The sequence below is a fragment of the Eschscholzia californica genome, unplaced genomic scaffold (genome assembly GCF_041429995.1).
Source record: "Eschscholzia californica isolate CP2 unplaced genomic scaffold, dmEscCali1.0.p SCAF_2, whole genome shotgun sequence".
In the NCBI taxonomy this organism is placed as follows: domain Eukaryota; kingdom Viridiplantae; phylum Streptophyta; class Magnoliopsida; order Ranunculales; family Papaveraceae; genus Eschscholzia; species Eschscholzia californica.
The window spans coordinates 66880403-66892518 of record NW_028238309.1 but is presented as its reverse complement, the minus strand read 5'-3'; the positions used below and the strand labels follow the sequence as shown (position 1 = coordinate 66892518).

Below are 12116 nucleotides of genomic sequence, written 5' to 3'. Positions count from 1 at the left end.
GACACGGGATATACCCTAGTATTTTAATATTTGGTATTGAAAAGTCAAAGGGTATTCTAATCTTACATACAAAATAATTACCTAATTTTGATAGTACCAAGAGTAACACCAATTACTAAGTGAAGATGAATGTATGTGATATACAATTTACGTCTTGGCGTATGTTCAAATTACCTTTTTGGGGTTTAAGTGGATTGGGAACAGATCTGGGGACTAAAAGGTGAAACCGTGGTTCTTCATGTGTTATATGTGAGGCTCAATTACATAAGCAGGTGGTGGTTAAATGGGTGTTTGCATAGGTTAGAGTGGTCAAATGGGCCTTGGATTGGGTAACAACAAGTGAATTTGAGGGCAGCCTATTTAATATTCACCATTGGTTATGTGCCCCCCCCCCCCCCCCCCCCACATGCCCCCCTCCCCACATGCCCTTACCTAGCCACACCCATGAATGGGAGAAAGTAATTAAAATAGTGAACACGATAATTTAACGTGATTCAGTCAAAGATTTTCCCATAATCTCTACCGGCATCAACAGAGAATCATATTAATAATCACCACAATCGTGAGGTTGATTCGCTACATTGGTCAGACATAACCGAATGAATAAAATTTTACGACCCAATTCATATTTATGCAGTAAATTAGGCTTTTCTAACTAATCTAGGAAACTAGATAATATTTTTCTAATAATAATATAACATGATTAAAAGAGATATTCTAAACACAAAACTAAATATTTTGGATCTTCAAATATCTTGGAATATTTTTAAATATCTTTGATTTTTCTTCATCGCAAGATATCCCCTCTCGCTTCGTTACTTGTTTCACATGTATATCAATACTTACGATTCTTCATTCTCCTATATGTGTTGGAGTTCCTAAACAGACAGTAACGTGTTGACCACAAACCCAATATTTGCGGTATGACAGAAACATGCTTCTAAACAAATTATTTTCTCTATATTGGTTAGATGTTTCTAACCAAATTAGTGGAAAATGATTCTCAGTTTCAGTTTATATATTTTTTCTTGTACACACTGATCACATTCTTTCCTTCGAAAATGAGGAATGAAGTGACAAACAATTTTTTTGTTTGAGTCTATCTCTTAGCTTACATTAAAAATGTCAATAGTGTGTTAAAGGGATGCATGAGTTGGCTAACTATTACACTGATAATCATAAGTCATCAATCCTTGCTTTTAAAATAATTTAGGGAAATTTTAAAAGGCCCCCCGTTTTTGTTAAAAGGCCTCCCCGCTAAAAGGGCCCCCCATTATAACCAATTTGGTTATAGGGCCCCCTCTACAAAAGAGCACCTCCTTCATCAATATTTGACCTAACGGCAAAGTTAACGCCGTTAGGTCAAACTTAACCCAAGACCGGTGATGTTGACCGCGCCACATCATCATCTTCTCCGGCAGGGTCGCCGGCCGGAAGTTTGGCCGGCCGGCGACCCTGCCGGAGAAGATGATGATGTGGCGTGGTCAAATGATGGAGAGAAAATGTGGGTGAAATACACCTTTAAAGGGGGTTTTTTTCACCCATTCAAAGAGGGGGGTCCTTTAACCAAGCCAAGTCAAACGTGTTTTACCAAGTCAACGAAACCATGGGGAGGCCTTTTAACAAAAACGGGGAGGCCTTTTAAAATCTCCCAATAATTTATGCAGCTTAACCGTTGAGTAGAATCACACAACCTCATGCTGCAGGAAGTTGCCAAAAGACTTCCCCTCAAAGATTTCCTTGTTTATGACAAAGATATAAGTATATTTCCCTACCCAACAATTCCAAAGGGTTAAGGAAAGTTTCTAAACATTTCCTTAATAATTTTCTCACAATGATGGTCATTATAGAGCCTCATTATATTGTACTAATCGCATCTGCAAACAACCCATTGGCAAAAACTAAATGGAGCACAGAAAACAATCAGGTCCCTCTTTTATCTCTTTATCTACCTTATTCTTATTCTCTTTTCTATTCATCTAACAACTTAGTACGGTTGATTTGCAGATGATGAAGATGTGTTAAATGAAGAAATAAATGACAACCCAATAGAAGTAGTGAGACAGACAGTTCCAATTACAGATGATCCCACATTGCCTGTCCTAACATTTCGAACATGGATAATAGGTCCGATTACATGCATTTTCTTGGCATTTATCACACAATTCTTGGGTTTTCGTCAAACTCCCATCAGCCTAGGCTCTTCATTTGTCACGCTATTCACCCTTGTAATTGGAAAACTACTAGCAGCAATACTTCCTGCAAAAACCATAAGCGTACCAATCATAAATTGGTCTTTTTCGACGAACCCAGGTCCTTTCAATATTAAAGAACATGTTGTGTTGAATATACTTGCAACTTCCGGTCTGGATAACCCATATGTGTTAACTATCGTTACGATAGCGAAGGCGTTCTATCATAAAAATATTAGCTTTTGGGCATCGTTTGTGTTAACTCAAACTACTCAAGTAAGTCTTTTGATTTTTAACCGTACCATTATTTTCTGATAACATTTTTGACGATGATACAAGTACTTCCTTGGTGACTCCATTTTTGAACTTTTTTGTACGTGTTGGAGTAGCACACTTCTATTGCTGATCTACATTCTTTTGCCAGATGGTTGGTTATGGATTTGCGGGAATATTCATGAAGTTCCTCGTCTATTCCCCTTATATGTGGTGGCCTTCTACCCTTCTTGATGTCTCTCTTTACAGGTCTGTTTATCTCATTCTCTCTCTCTCTCTCTCTTTCTTTCTTTTTGATGTACATGTAAAGGACAATTTCTCTATGTAGGCTGTTGCATGAAACGAATAAACCAAGGGTTAAAAGACAACTAAAAGGAAGACAATTTTTCATCATAGTTGCAGTCTCAAGCTTTGCCTACCATATCATCCCAAACTATTTCTTCCCTTCTATTGGAACTATTTCACTTGTCTGTTTGGTTTGGAAAAATTCGATTTTTGCCCAACAAATTGGTTCTGGTCTTCATGGTCTTGGCATTGGATCCTTTTCACTAGACTGGAATGTCATATCTGGTTTCTTAGGAAAACCCTTAGTCGTTCCAATGTTCTCTGTCATAAATACAATGGTCGGTTTCATACTAGTGGCTTATATAATTGTTCCTATATCATATTGGGCGAATGTCTACAATGCCAAGCGGTATCCATTCTTTTCTAGCAATCTGTATGATGCAAACGGACAAGAATACAATGTCTCGCGCATTATAAACAAAGATTTAACCCTTAACGAACAAGCTTATGATAACTACTCGATTATTGACATGGGTATCTGGTTCATATATTCTTATGGATTTGGGTTTGCAGCTGAAACAGCTTCTATAACTTACTTCATCCTTTACCATGGTAAAGAGAGTTGGGTCACATTCAAAAATGCATTGAAAGGTAAAGACCAATTCAATGATGTCCACTGTAGGCTAATGAGAAAGTCGTACAAACCCATTCCGCAATGGTGGTTTTACATGATCCTAATTCCCATGATTTCTCTTGCTATAATTAATTCAGTCTACTTGGGTACCGATTTTCAAATCCCGTACTGGGGAGTTCTATTGGGATACTTTTTGCCTTTTGTTCTAACTCTACCTACGGGTGTTATTGCTGCTACTACTGGCCAAGTACGTATTTCATCTAGATTGTTGTTCTTTTTACTCGTCTTTTTGTAGTTATTCATAACGAAAAGTTATTTGGTTGTATATTCGTAGGAAGGCATTGATATTTATGGTCTTTCTGGATTAGTAATGGGTTCACTATATCCTGGTTACCCTCTCGCAAACTTGGCTTTTAAAAGTTATAGCATCTCCACTTCAAATACAATCATGGCCATAGTTTCTGAACTAAAGATTGGCCATTACATGAAAATTCCTCCGAGATCATTATTCTTCGCTCAAGTTGTGGGCTCATTCATCTCATTTTCGACGAGTCTATGTACCGCGTGGTGGCTTTTAGAAAGTGTGACAAACATTTGTAATCCAGACAAACTCCCAATGGGGAGTCCATGGACATGTCCAACAGAGCATAGAATATTTAGTAGCACCATGTTATGGGGAGGAGTTGGCCCTTCCCGTGTTTTTGCACCTTACGGCCAATATAAGAATATCTATTGGTTCTTTTTAATTGGAATTTTCGCAACTCTACTAGCGTGGATACTCGGGCATAAGTTTCCTCACAAGAAATGGATCAGGCTTATTAATGTACCCGTAATTTTGTCAGCTGTATCAAACTCACCTCCAACAGCTGCAATACATTTTTGGTCTTGGTTTTCGGTAGCTGTCCTTTTCAACTGCATTTTGTATAAGAAAAACAAAGGGTGGGTTAAGTATAACTATGACTTATGTAATGGAATTTCTCTGGGGGCTGCAGTTGTGGCTCTTTTAACATCTATTACACTTGGTGTGGAAGGTATTTATGGATTGAATTGGTGGGGATTGGATATGGATGATCATTGTCCTCTTGCTACTTGCCCTACTGCTCCCGGTGTTATTGTCGATGGTTGCCCCATGGTTCGCTAACCCATATACGTAGCAGCAAGGGTTGTTTTAGTTTTCATAATTCCATTTCTGAAACATATATTTACTACTATAGAGTAAAAACTTTACTATGACTTTGAAGGATTATTGTACTCCTTATTAGATAGACTTTCATTTAGATGCCTAGTTCAATATCGATATTTTACGTTCGTATATATACTGTAGTTTTCCTAGATAGGAAACACTATGTAAATGACTGACTAATTCATTAAGGAGGGTATGTATCTAAAAGACTTGAGCGAATGAAAGATGGGCAGTTTTAATTAAGTAGGGTAAGTATCTAAAAGGCTTGTCCAAAGTCTGCTTATAAACAACCCTATTGGCTATTGCATTGAAAAGCAAGGCAGTCCAGTTCTCATCCTTCTCATCAAAACTTAGGGAATTGTGGTTTTTGTCTCCACTCTCCAGAAGGCATAAGAATTAGTCCAAATAATTTTGTATGATACCTTGGTTTTTAACTGTCCCTCATATGTTTTAGAGGGGAGGGGCTCAAAGCATTCGCCCAAAGTGTTGTAGGCACCCGGATTGCACATAGGACATCTCCTATTTTGTAGTTTGTACTACGGGGAAGAAGATTTTGTCACACACACAAATTCAGAGCCGTAATCAAGATGTCCAGAATAAGTATCAAGTAAGAACATACAAAAAAGATGGGTTTGACAAATTCTATCTTGATTTTGCTATCAATGCCTTGTAATCACTAGCGGGAATCGTAATCGATTTTTCAGAAAATAAATAGAAACGATAAAATTCTCCTTGTAGTTGTTTAAGGTTTACACATAGAATTTTTTTACCCGAGTGTCGAACACAATAGCTAGGGGCATATATAGATCCCAACCAAAATAAATAAATGTGTGAACTATGAGAGTCGAACCCGCGTCAACACGTATTTACCGACTGAGCCAGCGATTTTCCTTAGATACTTTACATGTCTGTTAATTTTATAATCACAGACTTCTACAAGAAATTAATCGCTTAAGATTCACAAAGTCAAGTTTGTCACAAAGGGTAGATCTAGAACATTTGTTGCTACTATATATACCTATTTGCGAACAAAATGACAACTTTCATTAAACAATAAATTGACGAAAAATATTGTTTAACAAGTAAAAATCGAAAATATCATTTGTATTAAAACAAAGTCACATGGATTATTTGAATAGAAAATCCTTTTCATTCTTTCAAATTACAGATTTCTTAAAGTCGGAGTTGTAATTTTCTCCAACTGTTTTATATCTAGATTAAAGAGTCACATGTGCAAAGTTTTAAATTTATAACATATGTAACACGAAAATAGTAAAGACACAGAAACAGAATCTTTTATGAAATTAGAAAACTTTGAATGTCATCACATGGAACCATAAAAGTTGTCATCCTATAGGCTATAGCATTTCAACCAAAAATTCAAATAAAGTTAAGAACATAAAGACATGAAAAACAAAACAAAAAATTGGCTCAAAAGAAGAGTTGGCACGATAAAAGTTGTCACCTGTATTTTTTTTGTTGTTGGATGTCCCAATCTTAAATGCCAAAGAGTTGGCTCTTCCCTCTTAATAGTTGTGTTTGCTTCAAAAGAAGACTCTGGTTGGAAAAATGAATGAGATAAAGATCATTAACCATTGGCCCTTCTGCTAGAATCTTATTAGAACATAAATCTTTAATATTGTATCCCCAAGGCAGAGATTCCACTGAACACAAGTTTTCTTTTGTAAACTTAGAAATGGATAAGAAATTTCTCTTTATATTTGGAACATGAAGAACATTATTTAGATGAGACTGCTGAGAAGAAGTAGATAGAAGAGTGTTACCAGTTTCTTTGACTGGGAGAAATTTACCACTTCCAACCATAATACCTTCCCTGCCATTATATCCCTTTGGATTACTAATGACAGATTGATTATTTGTCATATAACTTGAAGCCCTAGTATCAGCAAGCCATGGAATAGTTTCTCTCGAACTGGCATTATTGTCGATTTGGCGTAATTATATGTGTCTGGATTAACAATGATTGTGTTTGGATTAATAATAAAACTATCATTTGTGTTTGGGCCTGATCTTTCCTCTTTCTCCAAAACCAAACTACACCCAGATATCATTAACACTCAGCTATGCTCCACATTTTCTAAACCGCTTCCAAAGTCAAACATTGAATCTCCACCCTCCCTCACTCATGCATATGTTTTTCTGTAAATATATTTATGTTTTGGTCAGTTTGTTCATTTTAAGGGATTATAGTTTTTAGTGGTTTAGAGAACTTTGTGGGTTTCTTTTTTTAATGTTTTTCTTTCTCCTCTCTACCACTCAAAGAACTTCTCCTAGCAACCAAGACGTCCAACGATGAAAAGCAAACCCTAGATTTTAGAGAGAGAGAGAGAAAGTGGATCAGAGTACCAAAGTACGTAGGACTAATTAAAAAGAAAAAGGAAAAATATAACATCATAAATAACCCCTCTGCTTATTTCTTAAACCAACACGAGTACACGACATACAAGCATAGCACACACAAAACACAGAAAAAACATAAACAAAAACATAAACAAAAAACACAGGAAGAAAAAAAAGAAACAAACTAGATAGGAGGGGGGGTGCATGCTTGAAACAACTAGATCAAGTCATCAAGACCCCTTGGACTTGCAACAAGTCTTCACTACCTTGTTGCAGCACTCCTTGGCCGCCGCCACTTGACTCCTGCCTTCCACCTCAACATTGAGCACAAGTATGATAATGTAAAATAAAAGCATGACTGTTGTGTTCAAGAGAACATTTTTCATTGCTGCCATTGACTTGGAGAATCACAAGAAGGTGGATGAGTATTTGAGTGTGATGTGGTAATGAAACTGGACGAGTAAAATAGGCAAAACAAAGCCCCTTTTTATAGTGAAATTGGTAGGGTTGCTAGGGTCGGGCTAACCCGAACCCTTATGATATGGTTCAAGCTGACGTTTGGTACTTTGGTCTGCGTCTGGCTGAGTCACATCAACACCACTAACAACAACAACGACAAAGATATCACATTCCAATTTAAAGAATGAAAAAACACACAAATGTTCATCACATTCTTAGTGGTAACCCCAACCACAACCAACAAAGGCTAATCAAATATGAGATAATACACTTATACACCTACATTCTTTATACTTAGGCACCATACATAAAATTCATAGATTTAAACACACGATAGTCATGTTGATGAATATAAATTAATTGTTTTTATGTTTTCTTGTGACGTTTTTGTTTTGTAGAGATATCTTTATGATGTCACATGAGTGTTACAATATGACTCGAAATTGTTATTGCAAATCATGCTAATACTGGATATCAAGTAGACCACCTTCGGTTCATAAAAAAAAAATAGACAACCTTAGAGTTACAATCAAATTGAAAAATGGAGGTGATGAATATTTTGGGAGTAAAAGAGATGGAGCACAACGACAAATACTTGGGTAATTTACTACTTAAACCCAAACATAAATGCAACTCATATGATTTTATCATACAAAAGATGTCCTCTAAATTATCAGGTTGCAAAAGGAATTCATTATCTTATGTTGGAAGAACTATTTTGTTAAAACAAGAACTAGCCATAATCGGATATATTTTTTGTTTACAAACCTACTGCCTCAGACCTGATAACCTATTTCCAATTGAAAATGAAAACTCGATTGAAAAAGGAAACCAAATATAGATTTTTTAAATATAAAGGAAATCCAATTGAAAAAGGAAACCTACCCACGGTCCCCTAATTTTGTATTTTATTCAACCTAAACCAAAAATCATTTACACTCAATTACTATTTGATAAGAAAATGGGTATGGGTCTAATTTTGTATTTTAAATAATTGGACTATTCGATAAGAAAATGGGTATGGGTCTAATTTTTTCTGTTTTAAATCTAAGATTTGGCGTTGTACTTAAATTATTTCATCTATATTTAGTGTAGCAATGAAGCGTACGTGCGAATCAGGACATACTAAGAGAGAAAAGAGAAAAAGATAGAGATATTAGGAAAATCTCAAGAAGCTTCTCTTACTAAGTAGTTTACGACAACAAAAAAACCTGAGAAGGTAAAAAGAATATTGTCTGAAACTCGATTTGAGCAGTTTCATGAATATAAAAAAAAAATTGGGTTTCTATTTGATTTGAATAAACTTACTACCGCGGATGATGAAAGGTTAAAAGAATATTGTCTCAAACTCGAAGGTTATTTAAAGCATGACATGCAATCTGACATTGATGGAACTTCAACTGTTTGCGAAATTCAAAGTTTTAAAAGTGATTCTACCTAGTGACATAAGAAAAGCGATTGAAGCTCTTGATTTTTTTAAGTCTAATTCTAGAGAACTAAATTTTCCAAATGCTAGATATCGTACAATATATTATTAACTATACCGATTACAGCAGCGTCTGCCGGTAGAAGTTTTTCTAAGTTAAAGTTAATCAAGTCTTACCTTCGCTCCACTATGTCACAGAAGAGATTAAACGGGTTAGCTATGTTATCAATTGAAAAAGATATGACGGAAAAATTGGATTATGGACGCATAATTAGTAGTTTTGCATCTCAAAAGCTGTGAAGAATGTTTTCAAAACATATTTAGATCATTTCTATATGTAAATTGGATGCACTTTTTATAAAGTGTGGTTCATTTTTATGTTTTTTGCTTATAGTTTTGGTACTAATTTAAATTGGTATGGTAATTTTTTTTATAGTTAGTCTACAAGATCCCCAAAACTTTACTTCGCTTTAGGCCCCCATATTACTTGGGTCGGTCCTGACTTTATCGATGAATTTTCATATAAACGTGCACAATCACATACTCACGTGTGTACGTTAAGACAAAGAAAATATCTCGTCTGAAATATAACGCATCCGATCCACATGGGACAATATATTTATAATGATTGTACGCTTTCACATTTTTGTCTTATACAACTTTTTTGTTGCGGGTAGTATTTCTATCATAATATTTCTATCGTCACATGGTTTTAACAAAAAAAAAATCATCACATGGGACCAATGAAGTATAGAAAGCGGAAAAGAAACAACGCTACTAAATACTTGCCTGTCTTCAAAAAAAAAAATATTTGCCTCTTGATTTGTCAAATATATCTCGATGCCTTCCTATTTCATTAATCACTGAACTAGTGAGGGGTAGTTGTCCTAAGGTCCGTCCTGCTATATAACATTAATATCTTTATTTTCTTTCTGTTTTCGGCACAAAGAAATATTTTCAACAACAAAGAAAAAGATTAATATCTTTGGATGCCTTTTTTTAAGTTAATACTATAAGACAAATATAACTAGTGAGACATCTATTTTATTGATACGACTCTGTTATATAATTTCAAAATATATAGTTAAAAAAATCTTATTACTCCGTTTGGAAACCCTTCTCATATTTCTAGAGGGGTATCTCTTTACATTTTTCTTTAAGACATAAAAGTACCATAATACATTTTGGGAAGCTATAAAACATGCATGACCAAGGACAATATGTCTATTCAGCAAAAAAAGGACAATATCTCTAAAATATTTTAGATAGAGAGCAACAATTTCTTTTTGTCAAACTATAAATTCCAGTTAAAGATGGTGTTGTTCAAATTATACATTCTAGTTAATTTTGTGTCACGAGAAAGTTTAGATTCTACAAATAACAATAATAATAATAATTTATAATAATAGTAAATATTGACCAATGTCTAATAAAATATTATTCAAATACTATTAAGATATTATTAATAGGAGAATATTGATATAATTCCTTGTATCAAAATACCTTAAAACATGCATGACCAAGGAAAATATCTCTATTTTAGATAGAGACCAATAAACTTTTCTTTTGTCAAATTATACATTCTGGTTAAAAGATGTTGTCAATTCAAATTGTAGATTCTAGTTAATTTTGTTTGAATTTTTCATGGATCGCAGATTCACATGTGTACGTTAAGTTCATTGTCATCCGCCAATTCTTTTTTTTTAAATTAGTTTAGTTTCGACAAAAAAAATATCTTGTCTGAAATATAATGCATGAGGTCAACGTGGGACAATATTGTCAATATGGGACAATAAATTTCTCATTAACATGAGACAATAAATATGATTGTACACTTTCACATTTTTATCTTATGCAACTTTTGTGTTGCAGGTAACATTTTTATCATGACATTTCTACCATCACATGGACTAATAAATTTCTCATCGAAAAAAATATGGGACAATAAATATGATTGTACACTTTCACATTTTTATCTTATGCAACTTTTGTGTTGCAGGTAACAATGTAACATGCATTTTTATCATGACATTTCTACCATCACATGGACCAATAAATTTCTCATCGAAAACAAACATGGGACATTAAATATAATTGTACACTTTCACATTTTTATCTTATGCAACTTTTGGGTTGCAGGTTACATTTTTATCATGACATTTCTACCATCACATGGACCAATAAATTTCTCATCGAAAAAAAACATGGGACAATAAATATGATTGTACACTTTCACATTTTTATCTTATGCAACTTTTGTGTTGCAGGTAACATTTTTATCATGACATTTCTACCATCACATGGAACCAATAAATTTCTCATCGAAAAAAACATGGGACAATAAATATAATTGTACACTTTCATATTTTTATCTTATGCAACTTTTGTGTTGCAGGTAACATTTTTATCATGACATTTCTACCATCACATGGACCAATAAATTTCTCATCGGAAAAAACATGGGCCAATAAATATGATTGTACACTTTCACATTTTTATCTTACGCAACTTTTGTGTTGCAGGTAACATTTTATCACTGAATTAGTAAGGGGTAGCTGTCCTAAGGTCTGTCCTACCATATAACATTAATATCTTTATTTTTTTTCTTTTTTGAGCACAAAAGAAACATTTTCAACAAAAAAAAATATCAATATCTTTTGATGCCTTTTTCTTCGTTAATACTACAACATAAATATAACTAGTGATACACCTACCATACTGATGTGACTCCGTTATATAATTTCGAAACAAATGGTTAAAAATAATCTGTTATATAATAAAATAAAATTATGTGTAGTGCAATTAAATAAAATAGCTAGGGGCATATATAGATCCCAACCAAAATAAATAGATAAATGTGTGAACTGAGACTGGAACCCGCGTCAACACGAATTTACCAATTAAGCTAGCGATTTTACTTAGATACAATAGATATCTGTTAATTTTATAATCACAGACATCTACAAGAAATTAATCGCTCAAGATTCACAAATTCAAATTTGTCACGAAGGGTAAATCTAGAACATTTGTTGCTACTATATATATACGTATTTGCGAACAACATGACAACTTTTCATTAAAGAATAAATTGACGAAAAATATTGTTTAACAATTAAAAATCGAAAATATCATTTGTAATAAAGCAAAGTCACATGGATTATTTGGATAGAAAGTCATTTTCATTTTTTCAAATTACAGGTTTCTTAAGGTTGATACTTATTTCATAAAGGGTAATCGTAGTATTATTTAAGGTCGATACTTGGAGTTGTAATTTTCTCCAACTATTTTATATCCAGATTAAAG

General features: G+C 34.0%; 1 protein-coding gene across 2 annotated transcripts; it reads left to right on the top strand.

Moving 5' to 3' along the window:
* The first annotated feature begins 1100 nt into the window (after positions 1-1100).
* On the top strand, positions 1101-4780 carry LOC147560558 (oligopeptide transporter 5-like). Of its 2 annotated transcripts, none has more exons than XM_086658051.1 (6): positions 1101-1182; positions 1707-1927; positions 2017-2468; positions 2617-2714; positions 2794-3631; positions 3719-4780. In XM_086658051.1, exons 2-6 carry the CDS (start codon positions 1906-1908, stop codon positions 4523-4525), a joined length of 2217 nt encoding a protein of 738 aa, XP_086514177.1. In that variant the 5' UTR covers positions 1101-1182; positions 1707-1905; the 3' UTR covers positions 4526-4780. The 2 variants fall into 2 exon arrangements, with proteins under 2 accessions (XP_086514177.1, XP_086514176.1); XM_086658050.1 differs by having other exon boundaries at positions 2008-2468.
* Positions 4781-12116: the final 7336 nt, after the last annotated feature.

Coding starts and splice junctions, on each gene's coding strand:
- LOC147560558 (XM_086658050.1), top strand. CDS start 1,906: ATGGAGCACAGAAAACAATCAG. Junction 1,928..2,007: donor GGAGCACAGAAAACAATCAG/GTCCCTCTTTTA, acceptor GTTGATTTGCAG/ATGATGAAGATGTGTTAAAT. Junction 3,632..3,718: donor TTGCTGCTACTACTGGCCAA/GTACGTATTTCA, acceptor GTATATTCGTAG/GAAGGCATTGATATTTATGG.